At 43.3% G+C, this 25,143-nt stretch overlaps 1 protein-coding gene across 4 annotated transcripts in view; it reads right to left on the reverse strand.

Moving 5' to 3' along the window:
* Positions 1-25,143, reverse strand: part of LOC144097459 (sodium-coupled monocarboxylate transporter 2-like) — a 94,337-nt gene that overhangs the window by 42,787 nt on the left and 26,407 nt on the right. For all 4 annotated transcript variants that reach the window (XM_077630183.1, XM_077630184.1, XM_077630182.1 and 1 more), the window contains 4 exons: positions 11,291-11,356; positions 8,741-8,792; positions 1,270-1,337; positions 920-1,077 (listed from right to left, as the gene is read on the reverse strand). In XM_077630183.1, coding sequence (XP_077486309.1) covers positions 920-1,077; positions 1,270-1,337; positions 8,741-8,792; positions 11,291-11,356 — 344 coding nt within the window. The remainder of the gene's footprint in view (positions 1-919; positions 1,078-1,269; positions 1,338-8,740; positions 8,793-11,290; positions 11,357-25,143) is intronic.

The following is a 25,143-nucleotide window of genomic DNA, read 5'->3' on the forward strand; positions in this document are numbered from 1 at the left end:
CAGCCAATGAACGCGTATGCGAGTTTTAGCGTTTAGGGCGTTATTGCTGCTTCACGCGAAGCATTGTAACTGGCCACGGACTGGGTTTTTTGTTCAGGTTTTCTCTTCTCACTGTTCAAACTCTCAAGCGGACTTGGACGAGCCAGGCTAGTTAAAGCCGCCTGCCATTTTGTGGTTTACAGTCCGGTTTGTGCATTGCCTGTCACTGTGTGTCCGCAGGACTTGTTCAAAAGTATTTTTTTTTGTTCGGGGACAGATGAATGGTCATTTTGATAGAACCATTGAACAATAAATGTGCCGTTAGGGCGTTAATTTGGATACACAGAAATTTTTGAAAAATGGTTTGTTGTTGCGGGGAGAGAGGACTAGAGAGAATATGAAGAGAACACTGACACAGAATGTTCGAAAACCCTTCAGAGTGGCCTTTAAATACATTAAATCGCATGTGTTTTAAATTACTGGCGGGCTTCAGTGAGGCAGCCTGTATTTCATCGTTACCTTCTAGCTCAACTTTTCTGTGCTTTCTTTTACCTGGCTCCGTTCTTTTTGTGTCATTTTCCATGACAACTTCTATTAGAACCGTGTAACGTTAAGCCTTGCATACAACGCATACTTTTTGTGTTTTCACTTGTTCACGATATTCTGCAACTCCCAGTTTTTACTAAGCTGTACTTGGGTGCTCTCGTGGGCAAGTAAGCTACACAGAAAGAATATAAGGGACCGCGTGCTTAGAGTTTCGCAATCGCAAAAAATGATATATGGCTTTCGGTTATATCTGAATGCAAACTGTGGGTATAACTCATTATTGCCGGCTTTTCTTTAACATAGAAGAGGCGAACATGCGCATATCTGGAGGACTCTAAGCAATCTGTGCGCTTATAAAAGGAATAGCAAGAAAACACGTAAAACGCCAACTTACTCAGCTATATAGGCTCCAAGATTCAGGTCACTGAGTGGCTGAACTGCTGAGTTTGCTCTTAGAGAGTCGATTATAATGTTCGCTATAATAGTCACTGGAGCAATTAGAATAAACAAGAACTGCATGCAGTCTGTCCACACCACACCACGAAGTCCGCCCTTCATAGAGAAACGAAAGATGACACATGTGAATTCAGTATGTTATCGTACGATAAAACACCATTTAAACAATATCAGCCCAATTTGCAGCGTTTATATCACGTTTTTATCTGAGAGTTGGGAAGTGATTAAAATGTGACTTGACGCAGGAAACTAACCAGAAAGTAAAAATTGAGACTGTTTAGATCTTACCAGTGCAGTGTACAGAGTTCCCGAGAGTCCTATGAGTAAGCTGCACCAGAAAAGAGGGACCTTGAAAACTCAAAAAAGATTTGGTGAGTACTCGCGTAACGACAGCAACCGGAGAAAGAAGCGTTTTTGAACATGTAAAGATCGCCGCTCGAATCATAGAAATGAAACCATGCGCGCTGCATTTCTAAGCGGCCGCAGGAAAGAGTCCATAACATTATAATGCAGTGAACGTGAATTTCTATGCGATATATCTTGACTGATAATTTCGTTATACCGTTTACATTTGCAGTAAATTTTTCGACATTTGGCAGACACACACAGGTTTCATTGCCTTTGTTTCAGTCCTTCAGCATGTATTTTCTTCTAGCAATAAAGCGTGATTAAAGAGCTTCCCTGCTCGGGATGCCAGGAGTCAAGCCCGTGAAGACTAGACACACCCTATGTTATAAGCCTCTAAGCAACCTTTAAAAATAGGTTTTTTGAGTTAGAAGAGCCGTTTTTCTGGCAGAGCATGGTCAGCGGCGCATCAGTATACTGCCAACAACTGCAAATTAGCAGGAAGGTTAGGTTGTACCGAGCAGTCATGTTTTACACCTTACTATTAAGCTTCTTATTTGATTAAAGGTTTATAGCCCCGTTTAAGTAATGCCACGTAAGTTTTAGAATTTCGAAACTGGCATTGTTGTCTCTGAAGGCAGCGCTAGCAATTCTGGGGCCGCACACGGCCGAAGCCGGAACCGCGCGACCAGAAAGAGCGCTGGCAGCGCCTGTTACCGCGACACAGACAGGTGCGGGTGTTACGTACACATTTCGCCGCGCCCCACTAGGAGCGGCCAGTCGGCAGAGAGCACTTAACTGGCGGGATGATGTGTAACGCGGCTCATAGGCGTGGCTAGCGTTATTTCTGGTCCCGCCGTTTCGGTTTCCACCTTGTGCAGCTCCAGAATTGTTTACTCGGCCACAGCAACAACAATGCCAGTTTAGAAATAATAAAAACTGGTATTCATATCCCTTAATGTTGGCTACTAGCCTCTCACCAAATGAAGAGCCTGACAGTAAGCGTTGCCTACTCAGTATTAGACAGCCAGGCTGCTAGCTAGCACCCATTATCTGTATTCTGATGAACTATGGCAGCGACGGTGGTGATCGGACGCCCCCTTATCGCTTTATTTTTGCCTTACAGATTTCAACGACGAACCCTGCTGCGCTGGCCTCAAGACAGCACTAAGTGGACGTCACAGGCTTTTGCGCCCCCGCGCTTCTACCGGCCGAGCTGTAAACGGGTCACACGGATGGCAGCGACGGTGGTGATCGGACGCCCCCTATCTGCTTTATTTTTGCTTTACAGGTTGGTGAAAAACCTACTTTTCTACTTGCCATTTTTTCTTTCACCACCGCTGCTGCTGCCGTGTTGCTCGCTGCTGGCTTGTTGCTTGCCGCTGCCTTGTTGCTCGCTGCTGCCTTGCTTTCTACCGTGCTATCAGTTGTAGTGTTAGGAGAAAGATTTTCCGAATTTAAGCCTGTATGCTGCACAAGCTGTACCAAGGCTAACATGCCGGAGACACGCCCTTCCTGCGAAGAATGTCTGCCAAATGACGGACTCGCCATCAAGTGCGCCGAATGATAGTACACCTACCATCTTGGCAATTGCTCTGGTGTTTCTGCGTCAACATATAAGGGAAAAGGCGAGAAAGGTCGCAAAACGTGGCGATGTCCAGACTGTCGCAAAACAAACGCAGGAAGCTCGGACACACCCAGTACGCAACCTGACCTTGCTGGCTGTTTAGCAGGCATATGTCAAAAACTTGATGCTCTTGCTGGCCTGCCTGACCAAGTCGATGAAGTGAAGAAGTCTACTGAACTAATGTCAAAAAAATACGATGATATACTTGAGCAACAGGTAAAACGTGAGAAAGAGATCTGTACCTTAGAGAAACGTGTCAGTGCACTTGAGACCAGAATCGACGCTGATGATGTTGAGTCATTGAAAATGACTGTAAACGACCTTGAGTGGCGAAACAGAAAGCTGAACCTTGAGGTGCACGGCATACCGGTGACAAATGATGAGAATCTGATGGAAAAGGTAAATGACGTAGCAAAATCTGTGGATTTGCCAGAGCTTACTTTGAATGACGTCGATGTTGTGCACAGACTTCCTTCAAAGCCAGGAAAGGTGCCTGGGATCATTGTACGGTTTTCAAAGCTCTCAACTCGTGACATGTGGTTTCAGAAGCGTACAGCTTTAAGAGATGCTCACTCGGATGTATCTGTCAGCGAAAACATGACGCGTCAAAGCCGTGAGGTGTTGCGCTATGCAAAGGCTTGGGCAGGTGAAAATGATTACCAGTACGCTTGGCACCGGAATGGGAAAGTGTTCGTTAGAAGGAAACAACATGATCCTGCGATTGTCATTCATTGTCCAGCAGATTTGGACCAGTTGTAAAGCCAGTAATGTGTGGCAATACGCGGCACTCTTTTTCCAATGGCTCTTTCTACTGATCTAGTTAATTTTTCTGACATCAATAGATTCATTAAGCCTGATAATCTTCATTGTTGCTCTTGCATTCATGTTAATATCAGATCTGGTCGAAATAAGCAAGAAGAACTTGACTGTTTTTTCAGAGAAGTGGAAACTTGTTTCAATTTTATTATGTTTTCTGAAACGCGGTTTACTTGTGAAGGTGACGTCTATGTGATTCCGACATACAAGTGTTTCTATACGAACCGATCCATAAGAAGGGGAGGTGGTGTTTCAATGTTAGTTTCGAATCTAATGGAATCAGAAATGTTACCTGAATTTTGTTGTATTGCACCCCATTACGAAGTCCTGGCAGTCAAGTCTGGCACAAGGTTATTTTGTGTCTGCTATCGTCCACCGGGTAGCAGTTCTGCTGAGCTCTTTTTATTTCTTGATTCATTCCTAGAATTTGTTAACATGAACCAATATGAGTTAATTTTAGGTGGCGATTTTAACATTGACATGCTGGCCAACAATAACACAACAATCGAGTTCAATACTTTACTTAACGTTCACTCCAGTGTAAATGTCATTATGTCACCTACACGGATTACGACAGAATCAGAAACACTTTTAGATCTTTTCATAACAAACTCCAAAACAGAAAGCTTGAAATCAGGCACCATTGCTCATGCTCTGAGTGATCACATGCCAATATTCATATCTGTTAATCTCGCTCCGAATTCTCAACGACAACCCGACCAAATGTCATTTTATCGCGTTATAAATCATCCCACGTTATGCGAGTTCAAGGAACGCTTATCTATTGTTAACTGGGAACATATTTTTGAGGAAAGCCACCCTGACGAAGCATACGAAAATTTTTTAGAGGTTCTTCCTGACATTTATAATGCTTCCTTTCCGCTGAAGAAATTCTCCCAGTCAAAGAAAAGTAAGAAACCATGGGTCGATGAGGACATGTTGCAGTTGATAAGAAAACGAGATAAACTTTACAGACTGTTTTTACAAAGTAGATGTCCTGAAGCGCTGAAAACATTCAAAAAATTTAGGAACTTCGTCACAAAGCAACTTCGCGTCGCTAAAAAGCAATATATTTATAACCGATTTAATTCAACTGGTGGACAGTCTGAAAAAGTTTGGAAGTTTTTAAAATCTATCTTCAGTAATTCTTCCGAACCGACCACAAAAATTATTCATGAAGTGATTGGATTAAAAGGTTCTGATCTAGCAGATGCCTTTAATGACTATTTCCTTTCCTTTGCTGACACATCAAGCGGCGACGTAAATCTTTCCTATATGAGTGCCCGAAATGGTGAAACAATATTTCTAACACCGGTTACAGTAAATGAAGTAATTACAGAATTTTTAGCGCTTAATAATAGTAAAGCCACAGATGCGTCAGGTTTTCAGATACAGCCCATAAAATTTACCATCGACATTCTTGCACCTTGCCTCACCCATATCTTCAACCTATCCTTGGTTTCCGGCGTTTTTCCGCGTCTTATGCAAAGGGCAAAAGTGACAGTAGTGTATAAAAAAGGAAACCAAGATGAAATGGGAAACTATCGCCTGATATCAATCTTAACTGTGTTTTCTAAAGGCCTCGAAAAAGTTATTCTTAAACGGCTATCCTGCTTCACTGAAAGATGTAACATTATCAATACCGCTCAATATGGGTTTCGTAAAAATAGGACGACTGAGTTAGCTCTCCTTGCTCAGAAAGAATTCATACTAAAACATTTTGAAGCAAAAAACATGGTACTTGGATTATTTTTAGATTTTTCAAAGGCGTTTGACCTTGTTAATCACTCTGTGCTGCTCAAAAAATTAGATCACTACGGCATTAGAGGCATAGCCCATATGCTGATTTCCTCATACTTGCGAAATAGATCTCAGTTTGTTAGTATTGCCGGTGAATGCTCCCAGTTGAAAGCGGTAGCTTCTGGTGTTCGACAAGGGAGCATTTTGGGTCCGTTTCTTTTTGTTCTCTATATCAATGATATTGTTCGCATCGATAGCACTGCTAAGTACATAATTTACGCAGATGACACTAGTCTGTTTTTTTCGGGTACTTCAACGGTTGATCTCGCAAATCGAGCTAATAAAACCTTAAAAGAAATAAATACTTGGACTGCCGATAATCACTTAAGAATTAACGTTAGTAAAACTGCAGCCGTTATGTTTCACCCACGTCACAAACACTTTGAACTTCCTCTAATTGAATTAAACAATACCAGAATAGAATTTGTGCAGACTGTGAGAACTCTAGGCGTTTACTTTGCAGCAGATATGTCGTGGAATGACCCTTTTAATTACGTCGTTAAGAAACTTTCCAGAACAGTTGGTATCATGCGCCGCCATTGCTTTAATTTTCCTACGTCAGTCAACATGTTACTTTATCACTCTTTGTTCTCTTCCATAGCCAACTACGGATGTATGGTGTGGGCAACAACAACAGCCGGAAATATTAACAAGCTCACAGTCTTACAAAAACGTATTATACGCATTGCATGTAAAGTGCCGTATTTCTTCCACACTGCGAGCCTTTTCCACCGACACAACGTTATTCCAATGAAATCCATGTATTGTTATAGGCTGTGCCATAAATATAAACTCGCCATAATGAAAAATGATGACTCCTTACTTACACTTGCTGTGTTAGAGCAAAGCAGAACTGTGTATGATACCCGCGCAGCAGAGCTTTGGAATGTTAAGAAATGCCGCACAAACTATGGTAAACAAATGTTGCAGCATACTTTACCGACACTTCTGAACCAGTTGTACTGCCACAAGGATCTTGATGTCTCCAATATTTCTCTGAAAAAATTGCCCCAATTGTTCCTGTAGTTACCATTTTGAGTGGATGTGTCAATTTTGCTGTCCCTTATATTCTCCTCTCTGCGCTTGCCTTTATAGGCTCTTGGACCTAAAGTAGTTCTTTTTTCCTTTACATGCAGAATGTACTGCGTACTGAACGTACATGTGTCGTTCTATGTACTGAACATACGTGTTTTTTTTCCTTACATTTTGTTTGATGTCCTTTTCTGCCGCCGTCAATGCTGCACTGTAAGAGGAAGCCAGGACCTTTCAAGCTGTCTATACAGCTTTTTTCCTGGCTGTCCTCGCAACACCTAGTTGCGGAAATAAACCTTCAAAACAAACAAACAAACAGAATGCTCTGCCGAGAAAGCGCTCCTCTAACTCAAAAGCTCATTTTTAAAAGCAGTTAAGAGTTGTGGACAAACCACCCTGCATAGCTGCAGAAAACGAACCGATATCTATCATAAAACATCGTGGCTATTGGCAAGTTAAACAATACCAGCGCGCCTATAGCCCACATCGCTGTGGTGAGGCGTTATTCAAACAGTTAATCATACAGTTGCATTAAGCTCCCGTATACAGGGTGATCAAAAGTAAGATTTACAGTTTTGGTACAATTAGAGCTCAGAGGTACGTGAAACCCACCACTGAAGATGAATTATATGGTCAGACGGCCTAAAGTTAGATAACTGTTGCCACTGTCAGCCATATAATGAACTGATATATTTTGAGAACTTTTTAGCTGCGGCGGTTAGCGTGAATGTTTATATTGGAATAAAGGGTGCGTCCCATTTCAAGTGTCAATAATATTGTAGAATACTTTTAAAGCGTCTGTGTTCCGGGATAGTGGCACCAGTAGTTTCTATTGCTTTCGAATAGCTACGCACGGAGGACGGTGGAAGTGTACGCGATGACTCCTTGCTAGCGTGACGCAGCTGCTGCTTCGAGCGTGGCTAGCATTTCGATAGCCGAAAGTGAAAGGAAAAGAGTTATCAGTTCCACTTTGTGCTTTAAGCCGTTGGCAGCCGAGATTCTGCGTAACAACGGAAGGAGTTTCGTACCCAACGTCATCGCCTTGCATGCTAAATCACGCGGATCAAGCCAGAACTTGGGAGAGGATATCTCGGAACAGACGGGTGCTAGGAGAATTCTGCGAAGTAGAATTTTTAATGAGTACGAATGCCGTTAGGTTTCCAATATAAATATACCCGCTTCCTGCAGTTACTGAAAGTTGATTGAATGGCTTTAATTCATTAGATGTCTGATGGGGCAATTATCATTTCTGTTCGGCTCGCCAAATAATGTATGTGCAGAGATGCATTTCGCGTACATTTTAGCGCCAAATTTTAGGAAGTATGTATGCTCAGTGTTGATCCCAACCCCCTCTAGATTAGCCACTATATGCAAAATACACATATTTCGTTTAATTTCTTTGTTATGGAAACTTCATTTCTTTTGTCAAAATGGTACCTTAAGATGAGAAAAAAAGAGCAACGAAATGGTGTGACCTTCGGATGAGAAAATGCACGAACCTCATTGGATGCCCACGAGAGAAGAAAAAGAGAGAGGAGGAAGTTATTTAATTGAAGACCGAAAACAGCAAGCGTTCAAGCTGCGCTGACACGCTACACTGCGTTTGGAAGGAGCTTGTTTAAGGGGGGAAGCAGGAATAAGAAAAGGCATAAGGCTGAGTAACTTTTCAATATACTATGGCACGATAACCGTTTTTCTCCTGCAACGTGGGAATAAAAACAAATCATATAGGACTATGAGGCTTTGTAGTTACTTTCTTTGCTGCTTAGATATCCGATGGCTGCGAATGGTAACAGACTAGATACCAAGAGAAGGTGAGTGTGCCGAGTGCGGCAGAAAGTTGGGTGGGAGATGAGATTAAGAATATTGCGAAAATAAGGTGGCCGAGGTGGACCCAAAGCAGAGTTAATTGGAGCGGCATGGGAGAGGCCTTTGGCCTACAGTGGGCTTACGTACTCAGGCTGATGATGATGAAGCTACAACCCTCATTGTTGTGCGCCGACTCGCGTCCTGTAGTTCGATACGTGCTTAAGTGCGGAACATTAGGAACGAGCGAAATTGCGGTGCAGTGCCGATTTTTCCGTTTGCGTCCTGATGGAACCACAGGCTCACGATACTCGTTAGCACGGTGAGACTTACCCGTCACAAGCGTGAGTGATGCCGCGAAGATTGATATGGCACCGATGCTTTGCTGTAAAATGGAGTAATTTGTAAGAGGACTACTTCACCACATTGATGTTACAATAAAAAGAAAGGGCAAGTGGACATACCAGGAACAAGGGTAAGCAAGCGCAGCATAGCGTTTCTTTGTATAACTTGAGGAAAAGATGGCGCTGTCATAGTTCATCCTCAACAGAGAGGCGCAACAATGCTGGGAAAGCGTGGTTTCTAATTTGGCTTGCTTGTTGATGGGAAATAAACGTGGATTCGGCCGTAACAGTGCGACGCTTCCCGAGACAAACCTCGAAGAAGTGCTGTGAAACTTTCTATAGCAGCGTAGCACCGAACTTCCACTGGCCTCTAATTTATTGAACTGAAAAAAATGCACGAACCTGCACGCAAGGGAGCGCACAACATCGCAGCAGACGATTCCGAGGCAGACTCTATTTTTTACAGTCAACACTAGCCAAGCCAAATAATAAACCCCCACTGCCCGACATTTCCGCGGCGGGTGGACAGCTCCCTAAGAAATTCGCCTAGACGATGGGGCCAGCTTTCCTTTTAGGTAGAATTGAGAAAATCGTGAAGCGCAATGTGGTGTTGAGCTGAAACACTGCGCACTTTCATTTCACGTTTTCGTTGTCAGGTGGGTTGGCTGGATGGGACAGGCTAGCATAACAACGTAAGCAATATTCCTGGTACTTTAGTCTTTTTTTTTGCTGAAGAGGAACGTACGATGTTTTAAATACCACGAATATAACACAGCAGATATTCGATTTAAAACTGTGTTTTTATGTTAATTTCCCACGATATTACCTTCTAAAAGAAAATATCCAACAATAGAACAAGAACAAAGACTAAAAAATAAAATGTTAGCGGTAGGCGAGCGATCATACCCAGCCAATCTGGACAAAAGCATTTTTGAGCGGGAAACCGTTATTGAATGCATTTTTTTCATATAATGTAAGACTGCACTATAAAAATGAATATATTCCGAGCTCAGCCGACGGCAGTGTTGTATTTCTTTTCTACTCGCGTTTTTGTTATCATCGAAAGCGTCCCCTATTGGTTTCTTATGGCAGTCTTAACTGTTCGCTGCGATTGCTGGAAAAACTTTAAGAGAAAGATTTTGCTACATATCAGAATAATGAACACATTACTTCAATATTTCAACAACAGCGTTTTCCAATTTTCAAATGTTTGGCCGGAGAATTCTGGAATTGCATTTGTAACCATTATTCACCTGAGGCCGTTTTTGTTCGGCAACAGATTATTTAGTTAATTAGGGTTTTCCGTAATTAATAAATGCTCCCCTATGTATGTAAATGTGATTTGCAAAGTTGGAGAACAGTTTCTCAAACCTCCAGTCCAAAAATTTGAGATAGGAAAAGCTTCACGTGCATTCGCCCACATTACTACCGCATTCATGCGCAATGATCGTGCTGCTCTCAACCATGGCTTGAGAAAACTTGTTCAGCTGAGGCCTGGCACATCGGCACTGTTACAGTGGTAGGCCGATATTTTGCCGATATTTCTTGCACCCGCGTTAGCCAGATTTTCCATTTGACGTTGCAAGATGCAGTGCCAGGGCGAAAGCCAGCGGCAGCAAGTATCAAAAGTTCATTTCAAAAATACACAAAGCTAGCTGTTTAAGTTATTGAACAGTAGTGAAAAAAAATTGGTTTGGGTGTGCAAAGTAGCTTCTAAGTATATGCGGTCGTTTTCCCTCCGCTGCCACTAGCATTTCATTTTTAACCCTTGCCTGAAGTTAGCTTGGACACAGTGTACATATAGTTGACAACATTTGCTGTTTACGCAATATGATATTGAGTAGTAAAAACATTTGAAGCTGGAAGCAATAGGAAGCAAATTCTGCGAGTGTTCTTTATCTGCCTTGCGTGTTTTGAACGCACAGTTACACGCTTTATGCCTAAGTGGTTTATTTTGGCCCAGCTGTAAGTAAAGCGGCTAGAAAGGGAGGATGCGATTAAAATATCCAGACGTACAGCTGCTGTCAAAAGCGCGCAGCTCACTGGTTATTCTTGTACGTCTTGCTGTTCTGGCTCATTTTAGATTACCAGGGTTCAAAACCATCTGAATGAGCGGCCAAACCGTGCACACATCTTAAAAGTTTAGGACTTCCAGGGGCGCTATAGAGAGCCGGTTAACTAGCTTAGAAGCAAGCCTTTTGGCTTTATATTTTGACAACGACCTTGCGTGTAGGTAGCTCTATCCTCTGTTACGAAGGTGGGAGAAATGCAAGTGACGTTAAGGTTGCCGCGCCCATCATAAAACTTGCATGCTCTTGATGGTCACAACTTGTTCTCATTCATGGCTAAATTTGAAATCAGTGAAATAAGCCTGTTCAATAACTGTAATGAAAATCTACTATACTCCTAAAGAACGAGGCTAGAACTGGCAGAAAATAAAGAAAATAGATCAATAGGTGTGCGCCAGCGTTCGAGTTTTATTCAGCTGACATTACCATCGAAGAATAAAAAACCTAAAAATTGATTAGCATTCATTTACCGTGAGAAAGATGTAGATTGCGCAGGCTGTCAACGAAATGGTGGTGTTAAAACGCAGGCGGATGTACTGAAAAAAGGACAAAGGAAAATAACAATTTTTAGTTTAACTAAGCAACAACCACAGATAAAAATGCCTCGTGATGATTACAGAAATACCAGATGATGAATACGATTTATGCGGCAATGTATGCGTTTGAATTAGAGGCCGCGTGGCGTTTGCGTCTCCTCTACTCAGCTGCATTTGCGGAGCCCCGATTTGCTTCTCTTCATTTATTTTACTCAGCTATTTGTGCTATTGGGAGGTTTCTAGAAGTGGAGCCTTTTGAGGCTGGATGTAGCTGGATGGGGGCGTTAGGGAAGTGGGGGTTGGCAGGTGGATGTTAGCTGGACGCTTGTAGGTGGGAGATGCATTTTTTCCTGTGGATGCCAGCATATGATTCCACTGGAGGCTGCCCAGAGAAGCCACCCTCTGAGATAGAAGGAAAGGAAAAAAAAACAAAGGAAGAAAGAAAGAGGGAAAGAAAGAGATAAAGAAAGAAAGTAAGAAAGGAAGAAAGAAGGAAAGAAAGAAAGAAGGAAAGAACAGAGAAGGAGGGGTGACGTGCCGCTGACATATTATATAGTGCGTCTGTCTTCGCTCTCTCTCCACATCTCTGAATGGCCACCATGCCCTATCCTTTGCACGTGACACTTTGATACTTCCAGCGGATTCTATTTGGCCACTTTTCTCCTCTCTTCTATTCTCCACCCTCGTTTCGACAATCCTCTCCGCAGCCTCAAACTGACACTATCGGACACATCTTGCGAAGATGGCAGTAGTCATAATAGCGTATTAAATGTAACCTGTGCTACATAGCATAGCTAGACTAATGAAAAGAATACATTTGTATAATTATGATGCTTCAATGGCCACCATCGCACCTGGCAGGAGAGGAAATGATGAAACTGCGGCTAGCCTGTTTGAGGTTCTTAATCACAGGCGCTATTTGATTCTCCATTACAGCTGCACGCGACCCACCTAGCCTCCGAGCCAGAAGTTCCTATTCCCGAGTTGGCTCTTTATACCGAGCCTATCAGTGTAGAGGTATTTTGGAAGAGGCTCCTATTTATGAACACATTTTAAAGTTTGCATATAATGAATGCCCCGTACACTGTCTAGAGTTCAGACCAAAGCACACTGCCGCTTATGATACCGTGGTGACGACATCGCTTCTGTATCAATTCAATTCTTTATTTTACAGAACAAAAAGTCACATCGTGGGGAGGTTCAGGGGCTGAAAGTTGCTAGCAATAACTTGACAGGGGCCCAAGAACCTCTAACTGGCAGTCAGCGACAGAACGCACATAAATTGAATTAAACTACACAAAGAGTTCAAAAATATAGAACCAGCATAATCAAATCATCAACGGATACCAGGAAAATCTTTACAATTTAAAGCAAGCGCTAAAACAGTCAATTACAAGAACAGCAAGTGGGAAGAAGAAAACAAAGAAACATTGAGAAATTCGTTTGTGGTTCCGAAATTTACAGAGGCACACACAAACTAGCTTTCTATTAAAACAATACGATTTAAGCTCTTTTGGGCTGATATTAGCTTGAAATATGTGTTTATTAAGAGCTGATGACAGGTTGTGTTAAAGTGTTTCAGTTAATAGCTATTTCGAAAATACAGAATAAACTTGAGATCCTTGTTGTGGGTGCATTTTGAATTCGATGCAGATGTTTAATGTGCAGTACATATTAGAAAGTTCCTAGAAGCTTGAAACGAAAAGTAAAACAAGTGGAATATCCGGAAGATCTACAGGTGCGGCCAGAATATTACGGAGCATCCTTCGGAATTTGAAAATCTTCTCACGTGTTCTGGAGAGGAGATATGAGCGTGTCTTCTGTTCATACGCGAACGCGCCAATGACGTGAGCTAAGCTGTGTAAGGTGTACTTCCTAATTTCCGTAGGTAAGGTGTGTCGAGAGTTCGAATCACTGAAGCGTGCTGCGTAATATTATGGCCGGGACTGTACGTATGTGGAAACTGATTATTTTCAAATTCCGGAAAACAGTTCATGCCGGGGAGATGTAACAAATATTAGCAATACAACGAATGGTTTTCTTCTGTAGCGCCTGTATTTAGTCATATTATATTTAGTGGTAGTCGCCCAAACTAAGCTGCAATAATTCTAAACCGAGGCGAAGAGACCATGGTAGATTGAGTGAGGAGAAGCCAACGACATCTTGATAGTGCCCCCACTGTCGAAGGCAGCATATTGCAAATATTTTCGACTTGCTCATCCCAACTAAAGTGCGTTGAGAAGGTAACCCTAACGATTTTATTAATGTCCACATATTAGATTTCTTGATTTCTGTACTTAAGTACTTGAAGTAGCATATCTACTTATTCCTTGCACGGAAAATTATAACCTTAGTCTTTTCAGCAATATCCTGGAGACAATTTTAACAGGATAAGATTTACAGTTTTGTAGGTATCGCACTGCACTTATATTGTTTATATCAGGCCCTGTGGTAAGCATGCTGCTGTCGTCCACGTATATAATGAATTTTCCAGTATCATCGATGTGCACCAAGTAATTTATGAAGATATTAAAAAGCAGCGGGCCTAGAACACTTCCCTGAGGCACACCGTTTGTTACGGGCAGAAAAGAAGACTGATCACTTCCTATGTAGACATACTGTTGCCGAATATCAAAATATGATATAACGAGGTTTAGGTGTATACCGCAATCTATATATTGAGACAGATTATAAATTGAAATAGTGTGCTTAAGGAAGTCAAAAGCTTTACTGAAACAAATGAGAACACCGAGAGTAAAAACACCTTTTTCTACGTTTTGCAGCACATGTTCGCTAAATGACAGCAAGGCAGTTCGTAGATCTGCCCTGTTAACGATTAATGTTAATGTTAACAATAATGGGAATGCTAACACTAATGGGAAATGTTAACCATTAATGGGAAGTAGTATTACAACTACACCTACCACAAATTAATAGAGTAGAACAACAATGTACTTAGAATAAACTAGGAATTGAATTAAAATAGCATTGGAATGAAATTGACACACAATCGCAATAGGATTACCATAGTATTGGAATGAATGAATGAATGATATATTTTATTAACTCTCTCAAGGTTTCATCAGCAACAAAGGAGAGAGGACGCAAGGCTAAAAGCTGCGCTGTTGCTGCTTGAGAGCCACCCTGCGTCCTCTGCCGGGGTGTATAGCCCAGCAGCTGATCACAAGAACAGTGGAAGAGCGCACTCACAAACACAAAAGAAATACAGTCACAATATATCTACATCTGACATTTGCATGTAGCTACGCCTCTAATATCACTGGACGTTATTTGACAAAAACTACTCCACATATCTATGTACAGGAAACTCATTTACAATGACACGAGATACAATGCAAGTAAAATGAAGGTACACGAAGCGATATATATGTTCTAATCAGGAACTATGTACATTCTAACATGGGAAGAAGTGTTAATAGTTTGCGCCGGGAAGTCTCTTCGAGTATGATGTTGTTCTTGTGCAGAATATTGAGGTAATATGATAAACTATATATCAGTGACTGCTTACCGTATGTGGTGCGGCAGAAAGGTACACACCATTGCATTTTGTTATATGTATTCAATTCAATTCAATTCGTTTATTTTTCAGAGTTTTACAAACACAAACTCTGAATGGTCCCCTGGACTAAAAGTTGCACTAAGCAACTTGACGACGGCCCAGGGGCCACCTTACAAGACAGCAGCTCGACGCAGATTATAAACAAAAGAAAGAAAACCGCACTCATCAAAGGTCACATTGAAAATATATGGGCTATAAAGCAGGCCTCAAAAGCGCATATATACACGAAACAAACAGTGAGACAAAAAGAAGAAAATCATGAGATGATATGGAAACACACGGTCAAAGGACAATTAGACAGTTTAAAACCAAGGCAAGATGCATCAAATCAGGGTGGCACGTAAGAGTTCAGTTGAGGTTACAGAAATAATATTTACATTCATTCTTAGATGGGAAAAATTCCTTTGGATATTAGTTTAAAATTGATGGGGCATTATGCTTTAATGACTGAAACTTGTTTTGGATGCGGAAATAGGGAACTAGCCAGTGGGGGGTTCGGTTTCTACTGAATAGATCTATTGTTTGCTCTTGTAACGTTGCAACAGTTTTAAGGAAATTTGCAGATTCAACGCACGAAAAATAAAGCCCGTTTAAGAGTTGATATTCATAACTGTGCAGAAAACGAATGATCCCATACTTCGGAAATAGGTTGTTTGTAGGATGGAATGGTTGTTTGTAGGATGGATTGTAGGATGGAATCGAACGACTCAGGTTGAGACTTGATAAAGGAACTCAATATTAGTGGAAATAGCGTTTTCATACTTAGAGATTAATTTGACTGGGAATACCTCTGAGATTGTCATGGTATTAAACCTTGCAAAGTAGGGACACGTATGAGTACACCACGGTACATTAGCTATTAATCTAATTGCTCGTTTTTGAGCAATTAGAATTTTTGTTTGGTTTTGCTTGGTTGCTTTCCCCCAGACCATGAGACAATAAGTTATGTGTGGCAATATAGATGCAATGTAAATTAATATTTTCACTTTAGGGGGAAGTGTGTGCCTGTGGCGACATAGGATGCCATTAATCCTGTTTATTTTAGCGCACATATTCTCAATATGTTTATCCCAATTAAGAGACTCGGTCAAACAAAACGCCAAGACATTTCATAGCTGGTACGACCGCAATTTTTTGTTTGCTAACCAAAGGTCGAGAGTTGCACGCACCATTCTGTTTTTACCTAGAAATAATATTGCTTTCGTCTTGGTAATGTTTATTTTTTAAAAAATTCATAAAGGACCATTGACGCAGGAATTATAAGAACTGTTTGCCGAGTGCTAGTAGGTCAGTTTCTGTATTATCTAAGGCAAGCATTGTGAGGTCGTCTGCATACGCTATTATGTGTACAGGAAGAGGAACAGAAAGTATATCATTAATGTAGATATTAAATAATAGCGGCCCCAGAATGCTGCATTGGTGTACACCAGAGAGGATAGGTTGTGAGTTGGATATAGCGTGATTAAGGGAGACCATTTGTTTATGATATTTCAAATATGATTGAATTAAAAATAAGCTCATTCTTCTAATGCCATAGTGATTGAGTTTATGTACCTGTAATTCATGATTAAGCAGGTCAAATGCTTTTGAAAAATCAACAAATATTCCGAGTACAAGGAGCTTTTCCTCAAACGCATTTATTATTTACCTCTTTTCGTTAAATAAGTGCCATTTCCGTGGACATTTGTTTTCTGAAACCGAATTGACTATATGATAAGGCTGAATGCTTAATTGGGAAATTGTGAATTCTCACGTAAATAACCTTTTCCAGACCTTTGGATAGTATCGGAAGAATTGAAATAGGCCTGTAATTAGCCATATCCGACGTAGCGCCACCTTTGCGAACGACAGCCACTTTTGCTACCTGCATTTCGTTTGGAAAGACACCAGATACTGAAGCTAGATTGTAGATATGCAGTTGTAATAGAATTTCAGTGCTTTCCATTTATTCGGTCGAATGGTGCTTAAGAGCCGCGGTAGTTCTGCTTTTACCATGAAAATAACATGGGGCATTATACTAAAGAAAGAGATAAATTTGAGAATGCACAGGGTGCAAATTCAAACGCTTGAGTGAAAGTCCGTAGTTGAGTTGAGTTGAGTGGTTGTAAGCCACCGGTGGGATTAGCCTTGCAGTTGCTGCCGGCAATTGCTCCACCGTAGCGACACTTAAATAGAAATCACAAAAACACTGTCCGCAAAAACCCAAATAGACACTCCTGAGGTCACCATGTGGAGGCCCAATCCGTGTCCTGCAGGTAAAGTAGAAGAAGGCGAGAAACATCCCTTCTACTCGACTGGCTCCCGCGCGGGAAAACAATGTCCTGAAGAGAACTGTGAGGAACTCCTGCCTTCTTGAGGGATCCGAATAACACAGCCCGTTCCGCGTTGTACAAAGTACAGCACAAGAGGTAATGTTCTATGTCACCACACACATCACACGTTGAACACAATGGTGACAACGCTAGGCCAGTCTTATACATCCACGCCGGCGTACGAGCTGAATCCGTGCGAACGCGGTGCAGCAAAGTGGCTTGGTACCTTTTGAGACCCTTGGTCACACATGGCTGATGAGGAGAGCTCCACAAAGAACTGAAGTGGCACAACACCACATCTCTGAACATTTGCTTGACTTCATGAGGGACTCCATGTACTGGAATCCCGGAGAGAGCTGTATGGGCGAGGTTGTCTGCTATCTCGTTGCCTAAGACACCTATGTGCGAGGGCACCCATTGAAAGCGTATAGAGAAGCCTTTGCTATGTAGATTCTGCACCAAAAGTAGGGATCTAAGACTCAAGGCATCAGTGGGGAACCCGTACTCTAACCTTTGAAGGACAGATTTTGAATCCGTAATTATGACAGTAGGTTGAGGCGTACAACACCGCAGCTTCTTTAGAGCTGCCTCAATGGCAACGCTTTCGGCCACTGTAAAGGACACGACTTTAGTAAAACGAACAGACCAATCATACTTCAAAGACGGAATATGAAAAGCAGCTGCACTAGTTCCTCTGACCTTGTCCACAGAGCCGTCGGTAAAAATTTGACGATGACTGGCATATTCGGTCTGAAGATGTTCCAGTACGAGCGAACGCATTGCCGCTAAAGGAGAATTCCGCTTAGGGCGAACGTCGGGAATTGTCAAGGAACAATCGAGGCTCGGAAAGGACCAAGGTGGCTTCAGCGTCTTAGGTCGATCTCGAAGGTCGAACTATGTCCCCGAAACACGCCTTCCTAACACATTTCCAAGAAAAGGAAATTGGTCAGGACGTAGCGTAGTTCTTGCTCGGATTTAGCGCCTGGCTTGCTTAAATCACGGATCACCACACAGTCAATGAAGAGAACTAGATTAGTATTACGGCCGTGGAAAAGCTTTGATAACAATAAGACAGTGTAATTTGTTTTTTAGGAATCTTTTTTTCATAGATTGCTACCAAGCGTGAGTGTCTGATGAGCGTGTTTGCATCTTGGAGGAGTTTCGAGTGCTTTATCATATGAGAAACGTGTGGACACTGAGTTGTGCAGATTTTAGTGACGGGCATCCGAGCTCAGCGTCTCGGGTGCGTTCGCCGTGTGTTCAACCAGTTTCACGTTTAAGGTTATGGCTTCCCACTTCCGTGCAGCATTCATAGCCTGGTGGTCTGCTTTGACTGCATTCATGGCTCTCCCACAACGTGGTTGATGCGCCATGTCACGACTTGCTGTTAAGTCTCGGCCCAAATTACTGCACCGTACCTATGCATCTCACAAATGCTACGGCTGCTGCTGCGCAGGTGTCCAGGAGGCCCCGCCAGGCAGTCATTTCAGGATGTGCCCTTTTTTAAGTGTTTCGCGCCGTGTTTTCAGACAGCGCGGCCCAAACGATGAGACTGGTGACGAAATTAGCGTGAGACTGGAGCTCTGTGCTCGAGGTGGTGACTTCATAGGCGGCATTCAGGCAGGGGGACTTCGCAATAACAGCAAGCAATGTAACAGAAAGTTTATCGACGTGGCCTGTCTTCTTACTCATGAAAGCAATAGAACATCGCGGTCATCTCAACATGAGCAGCTACACTGATAAAGCAGCTTAGTTAATATGCATCATAAATCCGTTCCAGGGTGTCTACTTCGGCATTTATGTCTTGTGTTTGCCGCTACCGAGCATACGATTATATGCGATGACAAATTACTAGAAGTCCGCTTTCCTGATGAAACCTTTACGGGGCTGATTTATGGGTCAGTAGATAGCGGGCGCAGTGGACCCAAAAGCTTTGCAGCTGGCACGATTTTAATAATCGAGCGCAGGTTATGCGAATACTCAGCTCGTCATGCAGGTGAGGCCCGAAGACAGTGTGTACATAAAAATGAACGCAGTGGCGACGTGGATACAAAACCACCCAGGCGCGAGGACAGAGCGCTTTGCAGAGCCTAAGCAAAGGCAGGAAAGGTTCAGCGGCAAGAATATATATAGTTTGCCGCGGGAATCTACACGCAGCTAGTGTGGCTCTAAGATCCAACACCTCGTTTTGTGCTACAGGAGGCGATGTGTTCGATGCAGTTGAACAAAATGTGGTGCCAAAGGCAAGAATGATGACGAAGCATTGAAGACCATTACTAGCAACTGAGAACTAGCCACTGGTGGTTATAGTTACAATATCTGCTATCACATATTTTCGCGTTAAAGGTGCCAACTGTCGAGTGAAATTTTTTTTCCTAGATTGAGAACTATAGAAGAAAATTGCACAACACGTCTGCTGGTGCGGCAGGTCGTCACAAAACGCTTAAGCACAATCCAGGCGCTTTGGGTCCAAGTGGGCTAAAAAACTACGACTGCGTGGAATGTCCAGGGCGATCAAAGCATGCACGAAGGTGTCAGTGGGGTTTGGTGACACTAAAGCAGTCGCTCTTGTACTTCCCTGAGGGCCATGGCTTTTGTGAAATTGAGGCTCGCACAGATTCCCGTAACAGTCCTTCTTCGTCCTTTGTGGGCACAGCTGCGCACCGCTGGAACATATTTTTTTTAGTCCCCGTTTATCATGATATCGCCATATCTAGCCCAGTTTTGGGCAGATGGCTTTCAGCGGGTTATACGACTCGAATTCGCTGTTTTGTCTCATTTTAATTTCCTGTTCACTGCATTGTTGAGTGCGATAGGCAACATAGATCAAGCAAAAGAGGAAGTACAAACAACTCGCGCCACCCACCTCTGTAGTTCACTCTGATGCATCGCACTCACCTATTTCCGTTACAGCTGTAGAGCGGTGATGTCATGCCTTTTTTTTCAGTGAAGCAAAGCCTACCAGCATCGAAGGTTTGTGCTGATTTGAGCATTGCGGAAGCACTCAAAAAAGCGAACTAATATTGAGGTCCCCGTGAGTACTTTGTGTAGCTTTACTTCACAGCCGCAGTCAAAGCAGAATTAATGCTGCCAGGCATGCTTCCTTACTGCACTCCTGGAGGTGCATGAGAAAATTCAGTGCTGCACTCGTGGACTGATCGATCTCAAGCTTGGAATGTGGCTCGGGTTAAATTGTACCAGACATCTGTGCGCAGAAATACTTATGGAATGAACGGATACGTCTTTGCTTGAGCCTTGGAAGAAACGATTTCAGTATTTTATAATTTACGGAAAACGGAAGAGGAAAGCGGGAAGGCGCATACAAAATTAAATAAAAACTATAGAGCATGTGTACGTTTTAAAATAGCCATAGTTTATTCTACAGAAAAACTGTGGTCTCTCTACTCGTCGACAGAAGGTGTACAGTCTGGCACGATTGGAAGGTTATCACACGAGCGTCGACCGGTCTAGCGTTACAGGCACCTAACGGCTGATTTTTAAAGAATGAAAATCACTATTCCGCATTATTCTCTCTCTAGCTCGGTGTTCCATGCTACAACCATCACCCCCGCGACGAAATCACCATACTTCCTCTTTATTCTAAGCTTTACATTGTTTGCGACAAAGGGTAGATTTGGTTTCCGCTTATCATCGTGGACGATGACAAAATTGGTGGGTGAGATCTGGTAAAGCAATACCATCACTGCCTGTTCGGTGAAGGAAAAAATAAAACGCTACTTGCCCAGAAGGGAGTGGCTGCTGCTTAAGGAGCATCAAAGAGAGTGAAGGAATCTAGGCTGATACCTTCCTCGCCACGGCAGTGGATTCTGGGCCATGGCGCTGTTCCTGTTCTCGGTCGACGCTCACGCGATAACCTTCAATTCGCGCTAAAGTGTACGCATAAGTGGCCGAGCATTATCTGACATGACTACAACTTCGGCAAGGTGTTATCGGTGATCCATTGCATGACTGGTACACTGTAAACTTAGATGAGCTCGAATAGTAGTATAAATAGCTACCATCCGCTTTTAAACTACTTATCAAAAATAGTGCGGCCGGCTGTAAGTGGGGAAAATAGGGAAATCCCCCTTTTTGATTGCTGTAACGAAATAAAGGATTAAAATAAAGCATTGACATGATTTTGCTACTTTTCCGAACAGGAGTACGTCGGCTTGAAAACTCTTTGAGGCGCTTTAAACACTCCTTAGGGTCTTCCCGCCGCCTAGTGGCAGCTGCCCGTTCGCTGCACTTGCAGGCAATGGCGCCGTCTCCATCTTCGCTGCTTGCTCGCTTCTCGCCTCTGCTCTTGCTGCTTCACGCACGCCTGTCACGATACAAGGCACTGGATCACCACCGCCTCGCGGAGCAATGTGCTGCACAAACTATGCCTCTGAAGCCTCCAGCGTGTTCACGGAGCGCTTGGTGTTGCATCGCCTGCGACGGCAGTCCGCGAGAGGCTTAGCCAGCCTACCCCAGTCGAGCCGCCATAGCGGTGTGTCCCCGCAGCCGCCAGCTTACCGCCCGCTCCTTTGCGCGCGCTTGCCGTGACATAATAGACTGGACATAATCAACCTCGTCTGCAACATGCTGCACTTAACGTCTGACTCAAGCCGGAAATACGTGCAGAAGCAACGACTGGCTATTAATTGTCTACGCAGCATACAAATATTGGCGGCTGCCGTTTCACCCCGCCGACATGGCGGTGTGTGTGCGACGCATCAGTTTTACTAGACAGCGACGGCCCCTCGTTCGTTGGCTGGATCTTTACGTGAACCTGCCGGGATACAAAAGACCGGATTATCATCGTCATATACAGCGGTAAACAGTATTGAACTCTCCTTTGATTCCACTGACGTGCATGCACTTAACGCCAATCCTTCTTCAGTGGGCGATGACTTGCATTAACCCCCGGGTGCGCCGCGACGACAGGCTGGATCGTAGCCCCAAGAAAGAAATCACAGCGGCCACTGAGTAAGTATCTGAGAATTGTGTTGTTGCATGCGGCTGAAAAAAGTGTGAGGCAGTACAGTGGTGGCTCTTTACGTTAATATGTACAACTGGAAGTACGGTCAGTTTTCGTAGGGACCTAATTTTCTGCATGTATTTACGCACCATGAATATGGAAAAGCTTTTCAGGCAATGAGCAGGGCGCAAGTGCACGGCCATTGGTGTTTGTGAATTTTGTCACGTTTTTACGAACAGTGATGAAAACAAAACCTCGCTGCCCTAATTGGTTGCTTCCTTTCCTGTATTTTAAGAGGGCTTTGTGATGCAAACGAAGCACGCGATTTTAGTCTTTCTAATCATTGCACAGGACATGGCGACGCCTTAGCGCCCAAGATATTGCCTAAATTGTTACATTTCCTGGGTTGGTGGTGTCCTAACGTACTAGCAATTTTCGCCGCCGCAGTGACTGAGTGGTTACGGCGCTCGGCTGCTGGCCCGAAAGACGAGGGTTCGATCCCGGCCGCGGCGGTCGAATTTCGATGGAGGCGAAATTGTAGAGGCCCGTGTACTGTGCGATGTCAGTGCACATTAAAGAACCCCAGGTGGTCGAAATTTCCGGAGCCCTTCACTACGGCGTCCCTCATAGCCTGAGTTGCTTTGGGACGTTAAACACCCATAAACCATAAACCGTACTAGCGTTTTTCGGCACCGGGCATAAAGCGGCAACCATAGAGGCGCTGCCTTTTCTGGTTATTTAGGCGTATAGTTCCAAAATGTGGTATCTTGTAAGCTCTTCAGATTTGAAAAATGAAAAGAAGTTTCCTGTTCGCTTCCGGTTTCCGGACACCTTCCGTTTATGGGAAAGTCGTGGAGGCAAACGTTCCGGTTCAAACTGCGGTTCAAAGAATAACGTGCATACACAAGTATACAAGATCCCCGACTCGAAGTTTTCGGCGTCGTACAGTGGCGAAGCCAAGCACTTCGTCTGAAGAATGAAGCAGCACGAAGTTGATGTCTAACAAATCGGCAAGGAACGGCGTGCGGATTGACAAGATTTGCCTCGAGAGAACTAATGTGCTGGGCATTGAGTCGCGCCTGCGCAGAAGGCTCTTACTTGAGTCGTGGCATATTCAGCAGACGCAGGGCAATGTTAACTGCTCCCTAGAAACTCCCCCCAACGCCCCTCTTACACCTACGGTTTACGTCCGGTGACTGGGCGCATGACTAACCGAAGGCTTAAAAAAAGTCAAGCTGCAACTCGCCCGCATTCGAACCTGATGAACGAAACGAGAAGAATCCGAAACGGCGCGTTTTGTTTTTGGTTGGAGTTCCTTGTAACTTACATTCCTTTCCCAACCGAATTAAAGTGTGTCGAATGTTTTCTTATGAACCCTGGCCATGAATGTGAGGACAAAGCAGAATAGAAGACAGGTGGTAAAGGGAGGAGGGGGAGGGACTTGTAGCTTTCTATTCCTGACAATGGAAAAAAAATTGAAGTTTCGCTCCACCTTCTACGTTTGTCACCCCTGCCCTGCCTTTTACCTGCACGCGGAATGACAACGTCCTCAAAGTGCGTGGCTGCGGGTACTCCCAGCAAGGAGATTTCATGCAAGCTTCCACTGCGGGTATGCAAATCGCTGTCTTTTGTTTGCATACTCTGAGTTAAATAATTGTTTTTGATGTGGTGCCTGCAACGCGTGACGAAACTTCTGACAAGTGTAAAAAAATTATATCGCAGTGCCCCTTCCTGTGCACTGAAGCAGCCAAAGGCAGTGCTTAATGCCCAAGTGCCTCACTAAGGCCATTTTATTTTTTCAGTTTTATGCCTTATAGGGAAAAGGTTCCCGATCGACGCTGCTTTCCAGTCGCCGTATTGCCTTTACCTCTACCATAGCGTCTCTCTGCAACTTGTCATACCCTGGAAACCGCGTTCAGCCGCTGTCAACGACAGTGTCTAGGTATGTACTTACTACTACATTACCTGCTATGTTCTACTAACATTTTGCCATGAAAAACGTTTAAACTACAGCAATACCTATGTTCCCGAAAAGTGGACTCGAGATTGCTTGTGTGCACTTGACTTACACTAGAAGCACCTTATATTTCAAGCTTAAAGGTGTAATTGCTTTCATGTGCTGAATTTGTTTTCTAATCTTTCCTTCAGAAGGAGACTCCTTTGACGTCGTGCTTTTCAGTCAGCGATAGCATGTCATGCCTGTATGTTGACAGCAAAGCATTTCATGGTGCCCTCCTTGCTTGCAAGTGAGGAATCGCTATCTTCATTCCTTTGGGTATTTTAATTGAATGCCCAAAGACAGCACGGTGAAGGCACTCCTCTTATTTTTACAGGGCCAAGGCGTTCATTCTCGGCAAACATCAAAAGCAAGGTGCCGGACACTTGGCGCGAATGTTTTGTACCCATTAAAATTATCATTTGAAATGAGTCATTGTAATTTTTTGACGCATTTATTCTCCAACACAAAACTCTAAAATGACGCCACCATAGGAGTACTGAATTTGGAATGGGTTTCCTCATAAAGTGATATATACTCGTCTCGGAATCATAAATGTCATCTTATAGCGAGGAAAATTGCCCCAAAACTTTTCTCTAAAAACTACTGAACAGGAACAAGCACATACTCCTGAAATGTACTCTAAAATCAGTTGCAAGACAGTAGATATTACTTTTATTATTTGCAATGCTAACTGCTTTGTGAGCGGAACATTACTCGAAAGCAAACCCTTCTCTAGAGAGCGGTAAGATTTTATTCCTTAAAGCACTCCGAAAATATCTCTTCAAACCGAGGAGTAGGCCAGACACCCCTATTCTGAGGAGTATCTAACCACCTTTTCGGAGTGCGCTATGCGACGAGCTATTTACTGCTATCTGGGTGTTTTTTATGTTTACAGTGTAGCGCAAACATTCACATCGCATTTGGAAAAAAAAA

This window comes from Amblyomma americanum, chromosome 7 (assembly GCF_052857255.1).
Source record: "Amblyomma americanum isolate KBUSLIRL-KWMA chromosome 7, ASM5285725v1, whole genome shotgun sequence".
Taxonomy (NCBI): Eukaryota; Metazoa; Arthropoda; class Arachnida; order Ixodida; family Ixodidae; genus Amblyomma; species Amblyomma americanum.